Source organism: Oculina patagonica, chromosome 8 (genome assembly GCF_052425735.1).
Source record: "Oculina patagonica isolate OP01 chromosome 8, crgOcupat, whole genome shotgun sequence".
NCBI classification, from domain to species: domain Eukaryota; kingdom Metazoa; phylum Cnidaria; class Anthozoa; order Scleractinia; family Oculinidae; genus Oculina; species Oculina patagonica.
Genome location: NC_135765.1, coordinates 1,035,859 through 1,058,796, shown reverse-complemented (window position 1 = coordinate 1,058,796; position 22,938 = coordinate 1,035,859). Strand labels below are relative to the sequence as shown.

Sequence of the window (22,938 nt, the reverse complement as noted above, 5' to 3'; positions counted from 1 at the left end):
AATTGATTGTAAACTACCTGAGAGAACGGATGAAATTCAGCCTATGCTGGCGAAGGAATCTTGAAGTTGGCAGCAAAATCTTACCGCTAAGCTGTTAGAATTTCACCTGTCGCCTGGTAGACATTAAAATTTCTTCTCTTTATACTTTTGCACTGATAGGGATCAAGATTCGTGGCTAATTTGTAAAGGAAATGCTTTCTTTTGACTCGAAACGCCCCAAACGCTAGTAAAAACTTTATAGTTTTTAGCCGCCGAGGGCCCTTAGGCCTCGTTTCCATGCAACTTCCGGCTTACGCTGAATCGGTGTATCATGTCGTGTATCATGCAGTCTGGTTTCAGAATTTGCGTGACAAGCCAAACAACGGCCGCGACACATGAATGCGAGGTTCATTACGTCATCAGCCACGTGAACGTCAGCTTTTTGCTTCTTTGAAAATCGGCGCCATTTTGTTTCCTTGGAGCTTTTTGCAAAGATAAATTTGAAAAGTTGAAGTTGTACCAGGATTATTTTTGCTTAATTTGAAGATGTCCTGGCAAAGTTATGTGGATAGCAACCTTGTGGGTACTGGAAAAGTTCAGAAGGCCGCCATATTTGGCTTAGACGGCTCGCAATGGGCTTGTAGTCCTGGATTTTCGGTAAGGAGATCAAATTTTCAGATTTCATTTTGCCTTCAAGATAAGATTAATTTCATCCAGCTAAATAAAAACTAAGAACGTCTCTTGTGAATGATAGGTAGCTAAACAAGAAGCACAAGACATTATAAAGAGTTTAAAGGATGGAAGTGTCGCCGGCAAGAGCATTGGGGGGACCAAATACATGATGCTGCGAAACGACCAAGACAAGAAAGCGGCGTACTTGAAAATGAAAGACAAAGGTGGCTTTTGTGCGTGTTTGACCAAACAAGCTCTTATTCTGGGTGGATATGACGAGAGTGCTGGCGGAGCTGGAAATTGCAACCAAGTCGTGGAAACCTTAGCGGAATATCTCGTTGGCACAGGATTTTAATTTTTAGCTAAGATTAAGCTTAAGCTTATTTGTTTTTTCTGCATTTCTTGTGCAAGGCCAAGAACATGTAAAGTAGACTTCTGTTGACATTTTTTTCTTGATACAAGAAATTCAGATTTAAAAACAATTTTAAAAGGTTTGGCACACGTTTGTAGCTTGTCTTAACTAGAAGCACTGCAAGTATCTTCACATTTTCAGAAGAACAGCAATTTTGTTCTGCCAATTAATGACTGAAGCTTTAATAAGTTTATAAGGAAAGAAAGATTTATTTCTATGGATGAATACTTTTAGCTTCTGTGTTTTAAGTCATGTTTGTATTCTAAAGTGAAATCAATAAACAAATTTGACTCAAGTGCATGTATCATCCTCTACATACTTTTAATATAATCTCAAAATGTTACTTTCCCTTGTCTGATTTAATCTTATTTTCATGGACCAGAGGCTGCAGGCTTTTATCTAACTCTCTAACTTCATGTTTCATCAAGACAATGTCCTGCTTGGCTGCTCCAAAAATAGAATCTGCTCAGCAGGGGTGGGCGGGGGACTTCCCTAGGAAAGGGGCAGGGAGGCTTATCATCTTGCCTTGGGTGCTCAGAACAGAATGCAAGTATTTTTAGCCATCAAGGTCTTGTTTAGGGTTGTACATAAAAATAAACATCACCGTACTGTTTTGACTGGATAAAGCCTTACAGTTAACACTTGTGCAATAAGTATAAGAAAACTGTGTGAACAGACACAAGATAAGCTCAAGCAAAAGAAGAAATATTTGTTGCACTTATTTTTCGCTTATGTATGGCATCTCCTGCTTATCTAAGTGCATGTGAACTTTGTGAATGTGCTTATCTCTCAAGAACTAAAGTTAACTGCACTACTGAGCAGTGCTATTCAACTTTTGAACAATCTGGGCCAGTAAGCAACTTTTTGTATTTACGTATTCGTATTATGTTTGCTTGACAATACAATTTGTAAATCCCCCAAATATCTAGTCTAGTATGATTGAATCACCAAAAGAAACATGGTTGAGCAAAAAAAAAAAAAAAAAAAAAAAAAATTGTACACTTTTTTCTATATAATTTTATTAAGCCTCTGGAAATATTAAAGTTGAGGTCTGTAAAGTTCATGGTAACAATAAGACATTTTAAAAGCCTGTTAATCCTATGCTGCTACGTAACAAATGTTTTACATAATTTACACTGAGTTCCATTTTCAGGAGAAAGTTAATGACTTGTTATTGTAGTGATAGATGGTATCAGTTGGTTTTGCTTGGAATTTTCAGCTTTAATTTACCAAGCATTAATATTATCTGATTCAGTATTTAACTATTTACAATCAAATAATGTAAGTTGCATATGTCAAATTACATTTATAATCTACAATAAGATAATGGGTATTTAACCCTCTTTAAAACAGCAAACAAATCTACTTTCAGCACACCAAACCTATGTGAAAATTCTCTATTTTAATGAATTTACATCCAGCTTTTTAACACAAGCTTTTTTATTATACTGGTAACTTGAATTTAACATCCCTGAAAATAAGTTAAACCCAGAAAATCATATCATGTCTAAACTACGGTAAGTAAAAAGAAAATACCAGATTACAATGACCCAAAGTCATAATAATACCCTTTAGTTTGAGTGAACACATACAAACTTTATTTCTTCCACATACTTTATCAAATAATATTAATTTACTTCGTAACCATTTGAATGTATCTCAATATTTTATTTTATGTACAAAAAACACAGAACTTTGTTTTACTGATCAGGGAAACTGGAAAATTTCCTTTCTTTTTTCTACACACTACAACAGAGTCTGTAGAATTTGCTAAAAAAAGTTAACTACGGTGAAGACCACGGGGAAATGAAAATTGGTTTAAAAAATCCAGGGAAGGGAAACAACTTTTGGATTGAGTTATTGGGGGGTTTGGAAATTTTAAGAGTTCACGAAATCAGGATTTCACAATTACAAACGGGTACAATTTGCAATCTCCAGTTCGTTATGTCTTACATTACATTAATTTGTATTATTAAAAATTAAACCAAAAATTAAGTGACAACTAGGTTAGTAATGAACTACCAAAAAAAATGTGGGTGTGGTCAAAGAGGTATCTTTTTGCCTGACATTGTTTATTGGGTCGAGGACAGGTGTTTCTTTTTTACATGGAATTGTAGCTTAAAGCTCACATAAGTATATTCCCCACAGCTTGGAACCCTTCTCGCCTATTTAAAGAAAGTTAAACTTTAACCTTAAATTGAAAATCCCTTATAAGATTGTGTAAGATGGGGTTAAGCCTTTATTTTCTCCACAGCGTATTAATATCCACAATAAAACTGCGAAGCTCAAACTTCAGCTAAGAAATATATTTTTTGCTTTAATTTGGATCCGTGGAGATATGGCACAACTGAGGTGATATATGTAAGGAACCAGTCATTATTTACAGAGGGGGCAGAGGGCTGGTGCAAAAGGGGGAGGCTATGTTCAAATTCTCCTGACCTTCCCCTTTTATGAAGCACATTTTTTTGCTACCCTCTCACCTACTCACTTCCTTAAACTTTCCTATTTGTGCCCCCCTTTTTTTTCCTGTACAGATCTCATTGACCCTCCCCCTATTTGCACAACCCCCCACCCCACCCTTTAAATAATGACAGGTCCCTAACTGAGACCATTTATTTTATTATTAATATACCAATATCAGAGTTATGTAAATGATCCCCTGAAAGAAAGTCTGTGACTAGTTGTCCTACAAATCTCCTAACTATACTATAAACCAATGAATGGAGACCAGAAAGGAGAATTGGTATAGTTGAGATTGGATTTAACACTGCTAAAAATTGGTTGTTACTTTTTCTTGCTTGCATGTAAAGAAACATGAATTTACTAACGCATAATCCAGATAAACAAAACTGGAGATTGAACTCCTACCTTAGAGGAATAAATACTGAACTCTTAAAACCTATTATCTACATTTGACTAACAACACACTACATGGAAAGATCTTACACGGTGAAGTCTCTAGGAAACTTTGTGCTTCTAAGAGAGAGATGACCTAGAAAAATGTTCATAATTTTTGGATTCCTGTACAACAGTCCTTTCTTAGAGAAGGGTTGTTCACTGTCTACATAGTACTAAAAACAGTTCTTGACTACACCGTCATGGAGTTTGAGCTGCCAGCTGATTGAGAAGTAGATGCTATAAGAGGAGTTGTTTCATCAGCTTCATTTGTTGATTCCCCTGCTGCCTCCACGTCAGTTCTCCGAGATCTGTTTCTTCTTTTGTTGTCATTTGATACGGGTCGCTTGCACACTGGACATGTTCGCTTCCCTTCAGTCAGCCATGGATCTACACACTTGCAATGGTAGGCTTTGAATAATAAGGTAGCAATTAGTTACTTACGAGCCCTAGAATCTTTTAGGATACTAAAAAAATAATGCTACTCTTTTAGGGGCGGTGGTCCTTGAAAAAACAGAGTTGTCAATTTATGTGGGTTTTGCTGTCTCTATTTTTTTTTCAGAAAACTGTCCCAGAGCCTCGATTCCTTTAGCAAGGCTATAACAAAGTCCAGGGCTTGCAAAAATATTTTAGCCTCACCATCTCGCAAAGTCTTAAATGAACCATTCACCAACCCTTCTTTACTTCAAGTCAACTTGCACTACGATACAACTTGGTCTTTCCAATACAAATTGCAAGGTTGGTTTGTGGCAGGAAATACCTACCATGCTCACAAGGAAGAATTCGCAGCCTTTCTCCATCTTTGTACTCCTCCAAACAAATGGCACACACATCATAGTAATCGTCACCTGATGTTAAACATACAAATAATCAGTATTGTATTTAAAAAACTTGGCTTAATTCATGATAACAACAACATGACTTTTACTTGTAACATGCAAAACCCCGGCTTTGAACAAAAAAACTCCATGTTTTTTTAAAATTAAATTACTTATAAATAACGTTTGTCCCTTCATTCATTATTCAGTCACCCATCCAGTCATTCTCTCCATGATATTAACTACCTTATTCTTCTTAATTTTTGTGCGTACTTAATTTCGCGATCATCACTAAAAGTGATCACTAAAAGTGGTTTACATAGAGGTCCTAACACTAGATATATATTATTAATATAATCATGATACAATTAAAATCTATAAATTAGAGCTTAAACCGAAAATTTGATGATAAGCAATGCATATTTAAATGGTTTGTTCTGTGCTTCAATGACTCACCTTTTTTAAACTTTTTTGTTGGAATCTTCCTCAGATTTGTTGGGGACAACCTGTTACGTCGCTGCTCTAGGTAGTGCCTGTAGTAACGACTAATCTACATTTTGAAGATAAGTAGTGAATTAGTTTTAACACAGTTAAGTGCATTTTAACCAAGCAAACAACAAAGAAATAGTTGGCAGATCCAACATTTCAAAGCTAGGTTGAGAGAACTGCTTTACTTACACAAAATAATCCGCTAAAACACGGTTCAGCTTCCTAATTTCATTGACGGCACACATTTCCGCTCACCGCCGATTTTCAGGTCTGAATCCTCAATAAATATCCTCATCTTTTCGCTCTCAGGTTTTGCACTGGTTTTTTAAGTTTTAAGCGATAAATTTTAGATGATTTCCTCAACCTTAATTGCACTGGCATTGTTAATTGAGGAAGCACAAATTTACTCATGGCTCTACAAAGAACCATTACATAACAACTTAACATAAACCTTGCCACATGTACATGAAATGTTCATTACAGCTGTGCTCAAGCAGAGCCCGGGTGCCACAAGCAACTTACTTTTGTCTTTGGGCGACTTGTATAACTTAGCTATCATGGAAGCTTTTAAGAGCTGGGCACCCAAGATTTCTGTCAAAAGAGCCTTTGAGCATCTTGCAATTATTCTAAGAGCACAGCTTTGTATTATGAAAAAAGACATACACTCACCATAAACATAGCCATCAAAATAAAACAGATTCCTACAATAATTGCAAATGGAATCATGTAGAACTCATAATCCCATATTGGAGGAAATTCTTGTGGAGTAAGAAGGATTCTGCTGTTCCTGGAGAGAAGGAAAAACAAAATGCAACAAAATTAGTGTGTCCTTGGTCATTGATGACCCTCTCTATGGGTATATCTGAAGAAATCGAAGATGCAAAGATCACCATGGAAAAACGAAGATCTCAAGATTGAAGCGAAGATCTGAAATTGACTGAAATTTGCGCGATCAAATTGAACACTCCGATAAAAAGCTGTCAAAACTCATAAACACTACAGAAAATATCTGTAATTTCTGAATTTTGGCATTTCACCACATTTCACGGAAGAAAGGAAGATAAAACGAAGGTATGCTTAAAAAAACGAAGATTTGCAAAAATATTGCGAAGAAATCGAAGACTGTGGGTACCCATAGAGGGCTCTTAATTCTGCTCAAAGTATGAATGTTTAGAAAGATAAAAAGCTTTTTACTTACTGTTGTTTTGTAAAATCGTTATCTTCCAGGACTTCACCAGTGGTCTGATATAGGAAGATGAAAATTAAATTAAATTAACAAATGCAAAAAATACAAATTTTAGAATGAAGACAATATTTCCCTAGTACAGACATCACGCTTGTTCAGTGACATCTTCCATTCTTGTTCTCAACATCGACAAGCTTTTTAAGGGGTCCGAATTATACCTGAAGGTGGTTTTTTCACAGCTTAACACAGGTTTAATGGAAATACCTTGTTCGCATTTCAAGGAATCCAAAAACTGTGAAATAATTTTGTCCCCCTGAAGAAGGCAGCATTGCCGAAACTTCGGGAAAAGTATTTTGACTACAGCGTAGTATTTACCCTTTTTTGTCATTCATACATTTAGCACGGTCCCATGCTGCGTAGGGGTTCTAATTTTTATCACTCAATTAAAAAACACTCTCATTATCTCATATATCTAGTATGTTTAACGGTGCTTTGTAAATTTTTGGGTGATTTGGGGATGTTGGGAGGTTATAATTTTTTCGCAAAGGATTTAGTAAAATTTAGAGAAATAAGAAATATTGGAGATTTATTGTGTGTTTAAAATTAAAAATTTTTAGTTTAAAATTGGTAGACGGACACCAGACAGTCCCCTGACAACCTGGAGTGCTCTTGCCTCGGGGTTAACTGGTGGTGTTTCAAAATTTAAACCTCTTAAAATTTTTCATTCAAATTCAGGTATATTGTCCCCTTAATAAAGTTAATAAATTATTGATATCTAACAACCGTAACAAAGTTATTTACACTGAACAAGGTTGCTTTATTCAATCAGCATGTCTTCTTACCTTCCCTACATAAACAACTGGCACTTTAACTTTTCTATTATCTGAAAAGTAAAAACGCCAAATATGAAATGCAGGAACTACTGTAAAAATAATGTGGGGTCCAACCTACAGTATTAATTTTGTTTGAAATACTAAGATCAAAAGGACTTACTGTGAGAGCTTAAGTTGCAGATTTGTTGTGACAAGTTACACAAAAACCATGAAATGGACATGTCTTATAATTTTTATTACTGCCACAATTGTAATGTTAGCAAATTATTGGAGTAAAATGCAACCAATAATAATTATTGGCCCTCAAAGGAATTTTACTCCTAACCCAATCTCTGAAGGTGCTAAAGAAAGATACTGCCCCTCCCCACTCAGTGAGTATAAATTGTTTCTGGTGAGGGTTTGGAACTGTTTAAATGTTGAAAGGTACACATATCATGTAACCTTTAGGGCATAGGGGAATAGCAATACTGTTAGTTTGACTCGGTTTCTTGCCTGAGCCTCCACCAATGGGCTGAACAACATCACTCTCCAGGCTCCTAATGATAGCGGCATCAAATCCTCCTTTAGTAGCCATGGCCCCCTTAATGAAATCAACAAACACATTGCTATAACAGGGCTCAAGTCTAACGGTAGCCAGCTAGCCACAGGCTAGTAGAAATGTAGTTTTGGCTATTTCGTTCTGGGCTTCCAATAGCCAAAGTGGATAGTTAAGATTTCAGGAATTTGATTGGAAGAAAACCAGACTGTCACATCGAAAATGACCCAAGAGAACAGAACTCACAAGTACACTGTGGTCACGTATAAAATGATCAAAGACTGTGGACAAGCTGAAACTATTTTATAGAGTCAGAGAGAATTCTAATGTAGGATTCAACACTTCTTCTTAAATCCAAGATCAAACTACACAAAAGACCTTATAAGGGATGTTTATGACCAAAATTTATTATGAATGCTGTAACATACCTTGGTATCAAACTCACACTTGCCCACATCAATGAGAAGAAACCAATTTCCAGAGTAACCTGATTGATTATAACTATTTTGCGGCTTTATTGAGTCACATGCTGTCGGGGGATCAGCCAGCACCACAACACCCTTTAAAAGATACAATTTAATGTTAATAACAAATTATTAAAAGGTAAAGGCTTATATGCTGTTAGATCTTATCCCAGTTTCCATCTGGTGAGAACGTAAAGTAAAACAAGATGAAGGCTTTCAGGTTTCGTGGCTATCATATCGACAAAATAAAGAGATTTGGAGCCATCTGTTGGAGATAAACTTGTTGCATGAAGAGAGATTTGTAATCAAAGTGCGAAATGGGGAAGAAACAGTAGGCCATCTAACACGTGAATACTCTTGGTATTTTCTCGCTCGTGAAGTATCAATACTACGGTTGAAGCATAGTTAGTTGAAGCAAACAGTATAGAAGCAGTCAAACTTAATGACCAGTACTCTCTTGTAGTTTTATGTAATATTAATTTGGGCAATTCCACATGAGAGGTGTAAAAATCAAGATTTTTCAAAAGATATTTCAGATGGAATAATAACCTGTGCTGCATTGTAGACATGTTATAGTATACAGAAAAACAACTTTTACTTTGTCTGTGACAACAGTGTTTTTAGGGGGGTCCCCAAAGTACGGGTTTACCTTCTTAATAAATTACAATGTCTGTGATGCACATTTTTAACTTACAAAAATCATACTTTCAAAATGCTTATGAATTCAAACAATTATATTAGGAATATTTCCTCATTTGTGTTGACAAATAACTGATAAAGACTTCATCCAAAATATTTTTAAAAAATAGCAACAGCGATGTGAAGTTCTGTCATGGACGTTACGTAACGTCCATGAAATTTTGTGCATTTTTTTTCTCTCCTTAAGTTATTATTTGAAGGATTCTTAAAAAATTTCTGCTGCTTTGTTACTTATCAAAAGTGAACATTTTGATGATAACAAAACTCTGGTAAACTGTTACATTTTTTAACTAAGTGCAGTTAAAGTTGGTCATGGACGCCATATCATGGATGTTACACTTTTTGCAAAAATGTTGAAAAAAAGGCAAAACTTTATCAAAGTCTTTGGAAAAGGTAAAAAATAGTTAGGCGGTATAGCAGTGGGCAGTTTTTTCCAAAAGACAGGTTTGGGTTGATAAACAGCAAGCTTGTGGAAAGAGATTTGCTGAAAATGCAGGTTAATATGTCATGTAAGGACTGTGAAATGTCCTCAAAAATTTAAATGAGCATTCCACGGGTTTTACATTAACTAGCAAGATAATTTCATTTCCAACTGCCAAGAAATATTGTTTTACTACAAATGATAGAGCCCAAGAATTGAAAAAAGTTTATTTATTTGGTAAACTTGAAGAAGAATTCACCTAGTGTAACGTCCATGACAATTTTTGTAACGTCCATGACGTTACATTTTTAGTCTCCAAGAAAAACTGTGAAAGATAATGGAGGTGAAAACAAAATTTTCAGTTAACACAATCACTAAACTACATTGACATGGAGAAGATATTTTGAAAATGCTTGAAAGTTCACAGGAATTTTAAAGTAATGCTAATGCACTAAATTACGTGGTTGATTTTTATGTAACGTCCATGAGAGTCGTTTTTCTCAATATTTCTCTGGCACAAATAAGTCAACTGGAAAAAAGAAATAATCAAATTAACACACTAAGGTGCACAGACTTGTACATCAATGAAAAGTTTTAAAACTTGTTTTCATCCTTAGACAATGCAAGTTTAAAGTTCTAAAAATTAGTCTGAATTGTAACGTCCATGACATGGAATTGCCCATTTACATATTAATTTTCCATAAATTAGTGTCAATTCACGAAAATTTTAGGCATCTTTTCCAAATGTTCCCGCAGATAAGCCGCACCCTTGATTTCGAACGAAAATTTTTGGAAAAAAGGTGCGGCTTATCTACGGGTCTTTACGGTATATCAAACAGTTAAGAGTCGCAGAGTGTTTCATCTCATTTCCAAACAGCTTGAAGTTCATCAAAAAGGCCCTGCTGTATATAACATCTTCAACTCTCTTCTGGATGTTTGGAAATGTGCTGAAACACTCTCTCACTTGTTTGATATATTATTTTTTACCACTTATAACTTATGAACTTACCTTTATGTATGGGGAACGAATGAGGTTACCAAAACTTGCCCAGCCATAATCATAACAGTCAGTATTTTCTGTACTGTTAAATTGAGTTTGCTGCGAAATAATCAATAAATGCGATCAATGTGGGTAAGACCTAATAAGCTGCTAATAAACTGTATGAGACTGATCAAAATCCAATTTCCCTTCACACAATCAATAGATTAACAACCAGACAGGTGAGGAGAATACATTAAATAGATTTAGCCAAGCCTAAAAGCGGAGCTCCCCGGTAATTTACTTTGCCCTTTATTAAAATATCTGAATTTACTGACCGTAGGAAAAAAAAAATAGTTAATGAGCCCGCAATCCAATAGAAAAACCATTTTCCGGTCAGCGGTCAACTTTATAAAAACGCGTTACCTCGATGAGTTATACACCTGAGCCCGCGATATTATCACGTGATACTGGTCAGCGGATACCTTGTATTGACAGCTGTCAATTGACCATAACTTTGATGCCCAGTAACAAATAGATGAGGGTTTATCTATTTCTGAAGTGCGCAACACCGTACGCCGTACGTACGCGCCCGCGAGCCATGCCGCTAGCCATGATGACCATGAAAACTCAAGTTCATGGTTTTCCTATTTCTGTGAATTTTCAATGGGTATGGGGCTCCGCTCTGTGGCCCTTCGGGCCGCTGTGGAGCTCCGCTATAACTTAAAGTAATAGTTAGTTTTGATGTTCTACTCAACTGTATTAAAGGGACAGTGTCACAAACAGGTTTGGTGGCCTTTGTATTACAAGTTAAGACACTCAATATAAGGGCTTGAGGCACAAGACTTCCTCATCTATGATGTTAATTTGCGTGAACCGTGAAACTTGAAAACAAATTACCGTGATTCATGATTTGTCATTTTTAGTAGTCTTCAAATATTGAATATTTCACGTGTTTTTGATGAACAGGATGACGCACTGACAAAAACACATCCGCATTAGTGTGGACAGGGCCTAAGAAGTGAAATGTTTTAAGGGATCCTTACCACACAAACTTGATTGTCATCATCGGATGAACAACAGCCAAAATGGCACAACCACAGGAACAGAATTCCTTTAATCCACCAACTGTCAACCCTCATGTTAACATTTAACAAAAGCTATATAAAAAAAAACAGTAAAAATAAGCAACTACAGAATGCAGGGCCACTTCTGAAGATGGTGTATCTAGTGGCTCATTTGGTTCCGTAGTGGATGTATAGAACAAGAATTATTGTAATGTGTGCTTTGTCTTTGGTGTGTAGATTTAGTGGCTCGTTTTGCTTGGCAGTGGATGTAATGAACCAGAAGTCATCGTATTGTGCATAGTTGCATTGTGCGCTAAGTTTTTAGTGTTTAGATTTAGTGGTTTGTTTGGCTCAGAGGTGACTATCGAGCCAAACTAGCCACCAAATATATCCGTCTTCAAAAGTGGCCCTGTATTATAGAACTGTAGTTTAGCCTCCATAAAACGAAGAACTTAATGCACAATGCTACATACAAGACAACTTTTAGCACAACACAGATGCAGCAATAATTATATTAAACATGTACAGTACTTAAAAAATGTTCAGCAATTTTTTTCGTCACTGCACGGGTGAAAAAAGTGTCGAGCAGTCAGTGATCATGGTCCCAGCCTAATCTCGTACCCTAGCTTTGCAGGTGTAAACTGAAAGCTGAGGCTAGTTGTGAGTGAAAATTCAGGTTCCTTTGCCCCATCCTGTAGCTTAAACTGAATAGACTATAACCTCCAAGACAGAAAAGTACAGCGAAAAACTGGAGTGCAAAGTGTCACGTCGTGATGCAATAAGGTAAAGTTTCACATTACGCCCAGTCATGCAAATGTACATAAAGCAAAACAAGAACTTCAAAACACGCGGAATTCACGAGATTTTGAGAAGTATAGTATTAATGGATCAGGAGTTCTGGGTAAATGGACCAAGACAAAGCAAAGACAGTAATAATAAACAAGTTACATTTTCACAGAAGAATAATAGCGCTAACTAGCAGAGCTAGGATCGAACCATCAAACATTTGATTTGCTTTCGTTTTAAAACTTTAGACATGTCTTTATTTAGCCAGGCCTTTAGATGTCGAATTAATCAAACTCTGCCATAATAGAAACATAAAATTCCCAGAGAAACGACAGAAAAACACATCAGCAATAAATTTGTTTAATTCGTGTCCTAGCAGCATCTTGTCGACAGATGGTTCTCCGCTGCACGCAAAATTTACGTTGTTCACTTGGAAGCGACGTTTACAACAACAGACGATTGCATCTCTTTGACATTTCATGATAGTTTGACAGACAATCATTTCTTCTACTACCAAAAGTATTCACCAACTCTCCTTGCTTCATGACAGACAAGTTAAGCTTTTTACTTTCGAAATTCGCTTCACTTCCAGGTCGTCGTTCGTGATTGTGCTTTTACGGTGTCGAATTTTCACTTTCTCGCACGTTTTCCAAGCTCCATATACAAAAAATATCAGCACAATTATCGTAATACCAACAAAGAATCAACCTACCTTTGTATTTAATCGTTTTGGCGACGCTACATGGCGTTTTAGTAGTATTTTTCCTGCGAGAATATCGCCTCCTTGTACTTCTTCGTCAATGTTTGTTATGGCCGTAGCGTTTCAGCTGTACTTTCCATTTTTGGTCATTGATTGCGTAAGGACCCTCGACCGAGGGTCCTTTTAGGGCTTCTAGATTAGGACCTCTGAGAGATTTATAAATATTGCTCCACTGGTTCCAAAACATGTTGCAGAGATGAAATAAGAATTACATATATCTTATTAACCACGCGCGAGGGCCGTACTGGGCGAATATTGGCCCGAGGTCTTGACAGTACGGATCGAGCGCAGCGAGGTCCGTACAAAAAAGACCGAGGGCCAATATTCGCCCAGTACGGTCCCCAGCAAGCTTGGTTAATAAGAGATTTATTACACGACTGGAAACTTGGGGTAGTGAGAATTGCTACCCGGTAGATGTTGTGGAAAACAATGTGCGGCAAAACTTTTACGCGCGCTAAAAGACTTATAATTATTTCTTTGTTTAAGTTCATTTCATTTTCAAAGTAATAAAAACTTCGAAAACCTCTTGCAAAAAATATCTAGCAAAAATCTTGCGCTAAATCGCGCGGGAATTAGTGCGGGATCATCCGGGACAAAACCCCGTCCGATACTTGGAAAATATCGGCCCTCGCGGGACCAGAAATAAAGTAATCTGATTGGCTGATTTAGTTATTGGCCCTCAGACCGCCTTAGTCGTGTAATAAAGTAATTTATTTTCTTACTAGTGATTTGTTTTAATTGAATATAAAGGTAGATGGTATTAGGTGTGGTAGGCTGATGGTATAAAATTTTAAACTTTGAAATGGCGTTTTTAGTGCTTCTTCAAGTGTAAAAATTCACAAAAAAAATGGAGCGAGATAAGAAAAATCTGAGACATCGTTTTTTAGACCAATATATGTAGATCAAATTCCACATAAAAGTTTAGGTGCTCACTTAAACGTGTTCTCAAATAAACTTAATGTTGCGCAACATCATAATTGCAAACAAAATGCTGACGTTGCTTATTATGGTATATATTATCTATATTCAATAATTTTTCAAAAAATATATACTTTATCGGAAAAGAATACTCTGACGGTCCTGCGAGGTGACGGCTGTGCGAAGTGATCACCCCTTATACCGAGACTACAGACTAACCCTAATGCCTGCCAAAAACCTACCTTACATAGCCCTAAAATAATCCCTCCAAAAACATTTTACAATGCATTGCAAAGCAGTCCATCTCCCTTATTATTTGCTACTAAGGGGTAGGCGGGAAGCTTGGGCATCAGGCTCGCCATTTCCAGGCTTGGTGGATTTTGGACCCTCTGACAATGAAGCAAGCTTATTCCACTCGAAAATTTCACACTTAATACTCCAAGGTCTCATTTCCCCAAACGGCAAACACGTGTTAAAATACGGAATGCTTGCAACGCTGCAGTACAGACTGTAGACTGAAGAATACACGTACGCTAGCTTTTAGCTTTATATAGCTTTTAGGGATGAGTTAGTTTCAGGGATATAACTTCTAGAGTCGACTGTAGGGCCAACGCTCGAAATTTCATGTCTGCAGTGCAGGCGAGCGCTGACTTGTAATAGGAAAGGAAGAAACTTGGTTTTATTTAAAAAAAATAATAAAAAAAATAAGCCTTCAATTCGCTCTGTTGTAGCGCTTGTGGGTCTTTTGAGCAAGCGCATTAGTGTGGACGGGGAAAGCCCTGCGAGATAGTGCGAACGATGTTACGGTCAAAACGGAGCGAGAATGCATTAGTGTGGACGAAGCTCTCTGAAAAAGGTAAGTTACTATGTAGTTTGGTTAAACTGATCTTTATTAAAATTTCATGTTGTCTCTTTAATAACTTCAGAGAACAACTTCTAAAATCCGCATCATCACAATTATTATCACATCTCGGTTCCGCATGTCGTTCGCTGAGCGTTATTTGCACCATAGTGCATACTAAAAAGTCAGTTTTAATTCACAATGTTTTTTCACTATATACACGTTCGCTCAGTTGACTTACATTAACTACTGTACAGGATAACTTAGGAAACACGGATCGTTTGACTGCATACTAGTATATAACGTTTGTATTAACAAAAGACGATATTCCGGGTTTAATATAGTAGAAAAGACTTTCACTGTATTCTTAATGATCCAACACCTTGAAAAAGTACTGCACCTGAAGAAAACAGAATCACAACACAAAAATTAGACACGCCTCTTACTCCCTCGTTCCCAGTATCTACAAATGAGTAAAACAAGCGCGATATATATCATTGAAGAAGCGACTGGGAACGATTTAGCGAGCAGCAGTTGACTTGCATGATATTCCCCCAAACCAGGATACGGTAATAATTTACTGTCGTAGACTTCTTCAGGGAGGTTTGCAAGTGAAAAAAAGATGACTGATTTTATGATTCTGAATGAAACGACCCCCACATAAACACAATCGTAAAGGAGGGAGGGGGGAGGGGGTATATTTCACCGTCCGCTCCCTGAATCGACCTGACCTTCCAAAAGAAGTGACCTCCACGTACGCAGTGTACCAAGTGTGGTAAGGTTTTACGCTGTGAACTAAGTTTTGAAGGTTCTTATTCTTAGAACAACAAATTTCTCTGTACTGACATAAGTGTTCAACAATTGTTGTCCTTTTTATCTCTTTCTGTAAGAAAAGAGCAGCAGCTAATTCCTTCAAAACGCTGAATGAAACACTGAACCTGCTATTAAATTAATTAAAAAAATGCGTGAACTGATGATTTGATATTGTCATATTTTATAAAGTTGAATCGGCCCAATATAGTACACGTTTAACTACACAAATGTATTCAGTGACAACTCGAAAGTTGCGACAGGAAAAGGATGCTAAATCACAAAGTAAAATTCCGACTTTTTAAACTTAACTGTATTTTAACTGTACTCAGAACTATTTACTATATTTGGGACTAATCAAACACCAAGTCATCCTGCGAGAAGTCAGTAAACAAAAAATTGTTTTGAAAAGCTTTTGAAAAGTTCATAAAAGCAACATACCAACAGGGCATACAAACCTCTATCAAACCATCTTCAGGTAGATCACTACAGTGTACAGCGTTTTTAATCTTATCTTTACCAAACATTGCACGTAATGTTCCTGGTCGCAGGTGGCGAGCGATTTCCTGAAAATAGTTATTTATCACATTAGTATTAATCTTAGCCTTATAAACACATTCTGCAACGTTCATCCTACTGATGAACGGTTACGGCAATTAGATATTTTCAGGAGCGCCATTACGTTCATGGTCTGTCCCCTTAGAATTCTGATTGGTACAATACATTATTGACATCATTTGCATCGCCTGTGATTGGTTAGATGTGCTGAATATTGCTTGTCATATGTCAGCGTTATTTTTTGTTTTAAGTCCCCGTCGACGCACGCAAGTACCCACACACGCACACACGATCGCACGCGCATGTTTACACACGCACGCAAAGTCAACTTACAGGGTCAGAAGGGCCAACAAATTCTCTGAATGTAACGGGTGCATCAGGAGCTCTTATCTCCATGGCCAGGCATGGACCACAACACAGTTCTTCAACCATGCTCTGAAAAAAGAAAAAAAAATAAGAGGATAATGCGTCAATTTTGTTCGAACTTCTTCTTGAATTTTTGCAAAAATTTGTTGGAAGATGGATATCAATTTTACATTAATACTTACCTTGTATTCATTAACAACACCTTTGTACACATCGTGAAATTCCTCAGCATTTGCTCTTTCCAGATGAAACTGCAATTTGAAAATGTTGAAAATATTATATAATGGCTCCAGTGAAACCCAATCCATTATAGCAGGCTACATTGTGTTGTACATGCAAACAAAATTACCCAGATATGCACATAACAGCAACTCTGTGTGGTAATGAAAGGGATGCTTTGGAACTTTTGGAGGTTTAAAATTGTGTTATGGTGCCACAGTGTTTTTCTTTATTGTTACTTTTGTGACAAAGATCTGTCACCTTTAGCTCCTGAATTAAAATTCCAATATTCCATTGACTTACCATTTGAACTGCAGATATTTCAAAACCCTTGCTTGTGATGGCTGAGATGATTTTACCAGTGAGACCTGAAAAAATAAATAATTAAATAATTAAATATATAAATAAATAATTAAATAAATAAAAAAATAAATAAAAGAAACATACAAGACAAATTAATTTAATTTATGGTATTGACATCCAGTCCTATTTAGAAGTAAACTCACACAAGCCACCTATAAAATTCATTGCTTACAACACAGGCCTGCAATGCGTGCAAAGAGCTACATCTACATACACATCTATAGCCATATGCTTAAATTGCATACTTATGAAGCTAACCAATAAATTTGTCAAAACAATAAATAAAAATTCATTGAAAAGTACCTTCAATGATGGCGTGGGGTTTAATTATGCAGAGAGTGCAGTCTGAAAAAGTAGCAGTATTTTTTCCACTAAATGTTGGACGATTAAAGAAAAAGTCAATTTCCTATCAAGAAAAACCAAAGAAAGAAGTAAGTTATAAGTTTATAAATTGAGAGGTAAAGAAATATGTCATAAAAAAGAATTGCAAGTGAATTTGTCATCGATACAATAAATATTGTGAATTTCAAGATGAATTCTAGTCCGCAGTTTCCCCCCTACCAGAGTTTCTAAGCTATTGTACCAATCTGAGCTATGCATCCCTCTCCGCTCTAAGTCTGTCTTACACTTTGGCTTTGAAATTCTCTGAAAAACTCACCACTTACTTTGCGAACTAACTAACTAACTAACACTCGTTATAAAGTCAAAAAATACTTTTTCCAAAAACAGAATTTCACATGCATACAAACAGAAAAACTTCCCAATTACTACATAAAATGGTGTAGCTGATTGTGCCCATTGGCAAGTGCATGTACGAAAGACACGACAAATATTCTTACTTTTTTGGCTGATTCTGGAGAGTCTGATCCATGTGCAGCATTCTTTGCATTGTCTGCAAGGAAGATAAATTTAATATTGTATCATTGCTTAAAACTACCGACTTAAGGGACAATTGTCTTAACTTACCACCAAATTCACATGATAACAGAAAAAGAAACGCTTGGTAATCACTTAGAACAAGAAACTGAAAGCAGTTTATAACCATGCGGTTAATGTTTGACCACCTCTTTCAGTTCTTTGGCTAGAAAGGTACGGCGCCGCACAGTAAAAAATCTTTAGAAAAGCAGTCACTCGAGAAACACACAAGTTGTGATTGCGTGAGTCACGGAGTGTGCGTGACATGAATTTCATCACCTTGCCATGTTTTGCTTTAAACGCAAATATTTATTTTGTTTCGAATGTTCAATAAAATAAACCCAAACCAGATCATGAATGGCATTAAAAAGAAGTCCATTTCACGCCAAAATAAAGTGTAGGCTAAGGCCATCCCGTTGTATTTCTCCGTTTAGCGTCGTCTGACGAGCTTTTGCAAGTACAAATAGAGCATACCTGACTGTGCAGGTAATTCCCCTGGCGCGATGACGTGTACCGTGCCTTGACACATTCTTGCTGAGCTTGCAATTTACGTTTCGATTCCCAAAATAAACTCAAAACAAAAATTGGAATATCCAGAAAACAAGTCGTTGTTTTGCAATATTGAACATGTTCCGGGTAAATTTTACGACTTGTACTCGCTCCGAGCCAATAACACAAATTTAAAATAAATATTTCACACAAACAGAGCGCAGAGTATTCGTAAATATTTTTAAAATAGGTGAATGATTATTTATAGCTACAGGTGAGCGATTACATGGCATGGGTCTGACGTAGTGGTAGTTCTAAATAGCTTGGACATGTCCAAGCGTTCTTTGGTTTCGCTATTTGATTATTCAGTACTCTCTTCTGGTAAAACACATAAATTGTACGAATTGTACTCGCTCTGAACCAAACGCTTGAATAACACAAAAATAAATATCTTACACAAAGAGATCACAGAGTATTCGTAAATATTTTTAAAAAAGGTGAATGATTAGCCACATAGCTACAGGCGAGCGAGGTCTGACGAAGTGGTAGTTAAAAATACTTGGACATATCCAAGTGGTCTTTGGTTTCGTTATGTGATTATTCAGCCCTCTTTTCTGGTAAAACACTCGAATGAAACAAAATTATACATTTCACATTTCACTCTAAAAGAGAGCAGAGTGTTCATGTTAAACAAGTGATCTCTGATAAACATCAAATCTTGCATGACCGTGACAAAGGAGCCGGCTTGGCCGCGTGGGTCTGGATCGATTTACCGACAAAAACGAAAAAAACTAAAACGACAAAAAAATGCCAGCCAGATTATGAACCGGCTTCGCACGGTTAATTATATTTTGACTCTGGGACAAACTCATCACATTATTTTGTACGTACCTGTCCCAAACTTAGCTCTTATTGACAATGGAGCCTGGGTCCGTGCGGTGGCTGAGTCTGTTGGGCCTAACAGTTCCCGCCATTTTTGAATGGCATTTGCACCCTTCAGCTCCATAGCAACAACAGGACCACTTGTCACAAATTCCACTAAATAACTTAGAAATACAAAGTACCATAAACATCAGATTTTGAAACAGTAATAAAATTTAAACTTTGTCTAATAAATATCTTAACAGGTGTGAGCTTACATTCAGCTGACCAAACAACCTCCGTTCCAGGGTCTCTTTCTCCCCGCCCCCAGAGCAAGAGAAGAGAGACCCTGGTTGGGTCTGGTCATGTGCCTCCTGGACAATTGAGAACATTACCTGATGGGTCGTCTTAATATGTCAAGTAATTTGTTGCATTGTCCTTTGTCGCATTCTTAGCAAGGCTTCTACATTGCACGTGTTCTGACCAATGTGGCAAAGACCTTCCTAAATGGAACTTTTTCACTGCCAGCAAAGGATCTTGTTTATTAGTCTTGAGATCAGCCAATGACTCAGACCTCTGGACCTCAAGTCTAATAAATAATTAAAATTAAAAGCACAACATAACAGACTACACTTACTTGAAAAATGAATTCCCTTTGTGTTCTGAGTAGAATATTGATGCTTCATCCCTGTATAAACGATTGGACATTAAAGAAGTTAGACAAAGCAGCATACCATCTTAATATTTGTTATCAGACAGTTAATTATTTTAATGATATACTGGCAGTCAAAAGTTGGCATTAATCATGATTAATTTGCATACATTTTATGCTGCTTTATAATCACGTTCACTAAATCATGTTGGAAAATAGTTCTGCTTCTCACACATGCCTGGAAGCCATGCCAAGCCAAACCATGCTCCCAGATGTCTGTGAGAAAAACATTTTCCACTTAATTTGTTCCTCAGCCAGCAGAAAACACACTTAGTTACGTGCAACAGCTAGTGATCAGCCAAGGGTAAACATTTTGTTTTAGTTAATAATTTCAACTTTTTTTTTCTTTAGTTAGTACGGTTACCGGTAGTCTCACCTTGTCATTCTGACCATCTTAGCCTGACAAATGAGGAAACCTTTCTGATGGATCATGTCGATTATACTCCCTGTTCAAAAGTACAAAATTATTGCAGTTTAGATTATGCTCTGTGTTCTCAAATGCTACTCTTGGATACAAAATTGACCTCAGTATACTCAGCATAGTAAATCGAACCCAATCAAACTTAATTTCAATCGAACTCAATCAAACTCAATTCAGTAGAGTTTGTTTTGTTTATGGCAAACAGAATAATTATTGAAAGTGGAGGAGTTATACACAAATTTTGTTAGCACTACAAACCACTGGAAAATATATTTGTTTGACAGAACAGAATAAAAATGCAGGAGAATATTCAAATTAAGGTGAATTTAACTGCTGAGAATTTGCCTTCAAAAACATATATTTAAACAGAGAGAAAGAAAAGTGATTTAGCAAAACATACCCATTTGTGCAATAGCATCTGGTTTTATCATAGCTAGTGTTCTGAAAAACAAAGTAAAAACACATCATAGCAAAGTTTGACATAACTTAAGTTTGGTATAAAATTGAAGGACTTTCGAAGTCAATTATAAATCAACTCACTTTTCATTCTTGTCTCTCAGAAGGTTTGATGTACGATCATCTGCATAGTCTGTAATTGATAACTGCAATCACAAGAACAAAACTGAAATTAATACCTGCTCCCTAACTAACCTGAGTATCAGGCCTTCCTGAGGGGAGGGGGAAGGGAACAGACCAAGTCGCACTTCTTTTCTTCCTCCCTTCCCGTTTAGAAAAGCCTAAAACTCAGGTTACTCACTAACTTGCTGAAAGTCAACATTCAGTAAAACTGGTACCTAAGGCTAATATATTATTTAAGAAATAAAAAAGGCACTCGAGTGCATTGTTGAGTTATAAAGGCATGCAGGAATTTTAAAGAACACGAGAGAAGTGCATAGAGAAGCATGAGGCGCAGCTGAGTACTTCTTGCACTTATTATGTGTTCTTAAAAATTCCCAATATATATTATTCAACAATGCACAAGAAAAAAGTTTTTTATTTCTTTTTAAAATGTTAAAGAAATTACGCATACTCAATAAAGCACATGCGTAACGTAAGCCTTGTGCTTTATGGAGCTATTAAATGAAGTTGAACTGACCAATCACAGCACGTACAATTCCTTGAACATTTTATAATTAATTGCAAATAGTAAGCAAATAGAGGAAAAAACTCTATATTTCTTAAATTAATTTACTTTCATTGGTAACATATTTTATCTAATTAATGATGAAATTTGTTTGATGTGTTACCTGGCGAGAATGGATGTTAATAACAGCTCCAATGAAAAGATGGTGAAGCTGGAGACCATCTATCATTGATCGCTTCAGGAAAAGACGACGATTCTTTATGTCATACTAGAAGAAAAACAATAAAAATATATGAAGTAGGTGACACCTCAATCTTTAATTTTGTTAGTCTGGTTAGACGCTCAGGCATCTTTCTTTGCAAGATTTGAATTTTTCCCCATAATTCAAGCAACCTGATAAAGACCTGACAAATCCAATACAGATAATGTAGCTTTACAAAGAAATGTTTTTCATGTCTCAGATTGCTGTGCTGCAGTGGCCTAATAGATGGTTCACAGCCCTCTATTTTTTGTATTTTTTCAATTGATGAGTGCGGGGAAAATTCAAAGTACAGAGAGAGAACTGGACGTTAGCGAAAAAAAAGAGGGCCTGTGGACATCTTTGGAAAAATAATTATAATGAATTCCTCATTTCTCCAGAAACAGAAAATTCCCATTGGTTGAAAGGCGGAAAAACTGTCATAACCTTGACAGTGGCTAATCATGATTGCTTGCAGGGGTGTGTGAGTGTGTGTGTGTAGGGAGGAGGGAGGGAGGACAGCGAGGTAGAAATACTCCCAGTCGCTTCACGCTATATTTATGAAACAAGAGATGTATGTCCATCAAGCATCAGCTTGATGGACCAGTAGGCTCAAACCAACTTTACATGTTTATACTTAGGTTTACCAATTGGCCTTGCCTAAACATTTCTTTGATTTTAACAAAACTTCTGTAGAATGTGCCTTCTTCTAGGTCTTGATGCCATCAATGGCTGCATATAAAAGCACTTCTGAGCTCTGAGATCTGAGCTTTCAATAAGTATTGAAACAATAGCTAACACACTAAAATAAAGGCATTACCATCTCTACTGAGGAATCGCTGGGATAATAAAGAAGTTGATACTTTCTCATGAGTGAAGCCCTGGGATCGTACCATTCCGCCAAAAACGCGAACCGGTCATCTGATCCTGCCTGTTAATGTACAAAGACACAATTTAACTATTTCAGATCTATTCAAGGGACAGAGTAGTCGGAAAAATAGCTTACCATGGTGAAATATTACAAGGTAAAACGACCAAATCTTTTCCAAGTTTAGATCTAGCGCTCGGTCTTGTTTTAGCAACGAACAGGCCTCGTTTCCATGCATCACCAACTTGGTTCCAGTCCACTAGCAGCCAAGGAAATCGCG

General features: G+C 36.6%; 3 protein-coding genes across 3 annotated transcripts; 1 reads left to right on the top strand and 2 right to left on the bottom strand.

Annotated features, from left to right (window-relative positions):
• Positions 1-419: 419 nt before the first annotated feature.
• Positions 420-1,032, top strand: LOC144661985 (profilin-2-like). Its single transcript, XM_078522719.1, has 2 exons — positions 420-636; positions 734-1,032. Exons 1-2 carry the CDS (start codon positions 526-528, stop codon positions 1,004-1,006), a joined length of 384 nt encoding a protein of 127 aa, XP_078378845.1. The 5' UTR covers positions 420-525; the 3' UTR covers positions 1,007-1,032.
• A 2,673-nt stretch (positions 1,033-3,705) lies between these two features.
• On the bottom strand, positions 3,706-13,103 carry LOC144661988 (E3 ubiquitin-protein ligase RNF13-like). The gene is made up of 11 exons (XM_078522721.1): positions 12,948-13,103; positions 11,429-11,542; positions 10,413-10,502; positions 8,248-8,379; positions 7,777-7,864; positions 7,294-7,334; positions 6,464-6,507; positions 5,935-6,052; positions 5,233-5,326; positions 4,723-4,806; positions 3,706-4,369 (listed from the first exon to the last, which is right to left on the bottom strand). The coding sequence occupies exons 2-11, from the start codon at positions 11,522-11,524 to the stop codon at positions 4,152-4,154; spliced, it is 1,005 nt and encodes a 334-aa protein (XP_078378847.1). The 5' UTR covers positions 11,525-11,542; positions 12,948-13,103; the 3' UTR covers positions 3,706-4,151.
• Positions 13,104-14,787: 1,684 nt separating this feature from the next.
• On the bottom strand, positions 14,788-22,882 carry LOC144661966 (nucleoside diphosphate kinase homolog 7-like). Its single transcript, XM_078522692.1, has 15 exons — positions 22,797-22,882; positions 22,611-22,721; positions 21,716-21,820; positions 21,009-21,070; positions 20,869-20,909; positions 20,424-20,493; positions 19,973-20,023; positions 19,366-19,520; positions 17,910-17,962; positions 17,374-17,476; positions 17,011-17,075; positions 16,671-16,739; positions 16,456-16,557; positions 16,023-16,130; positions 14,788-15,154 (listed from the first exon to the last, which is right to left on the bottom strand). Exons 1-15 carry the CDS (start codon positions 22,797-22,799, stop codon positions 15,122-15,124), a joined length of 1,131 nt encoding a protein of 376 aa, XP_078378818.1. The 5' UTR covers positions 22,800-22,882; the 3' UTR covers positions 14,788-15,121.
• Between the last annotated feature and the right edge of the window lie 56 nt (positions 22,883-22,938).

Bases quoted from the DNA above. Each gene is read 5' to 3' on its own strand.
- LOC144661985 (XM_078522719.1), top strand. From the start codon at position 526: ATGTCCTGGCAAAGTTATGTGGATAGCAACCTTGTGGGTACTGGAAAA. The intron at 637-733 runs GTAAGGAGATCA...TGTGAATGATAG, and splicing joins CTTGTAGTCCTGGATTTTCG to GTAGCTAAACAAGAAGCACA.
- LOC144661988 (XM_078522721.1), bottom strand. From the start codon at position 11,524: ATGAGGGTTGACAGTTGGTGGATTAAAGGAATTCTGTTCCTGTGGTTG. The intron at 7,335-7,776 runs GCAAGAAACCGA...TTTACTTTTCAG, and splicing joins GCCCATTGGTGGAGGCTCAG to ATAATAGAAAAGTTAAAGTG. The intron at 6,053-6,463 runs GTAAGTAAAAAG...CCTTCTCTCCAG, and splicing joins AACGATTTTACAAAACAACA to GAACAGCAGAATCCTTCTTA.
- LOC144661966 (XM_078522692.1), bottom strand. The intron at 17,477-17,909 runs GTAAGAATATTT...TTTTCTTGATAG, and splicing joins CTCCAGAATCAGCCAAAAAA to GAAATTGACTTTTTCTTTAA. The intron at 15,155-16,022 runs GTTTGTATGCCC...TGTTTTCTTCAG, and splicing joins CTGAAGATGGTTTGATAGAG to GTGCAGTACTTTTTCAAGGT.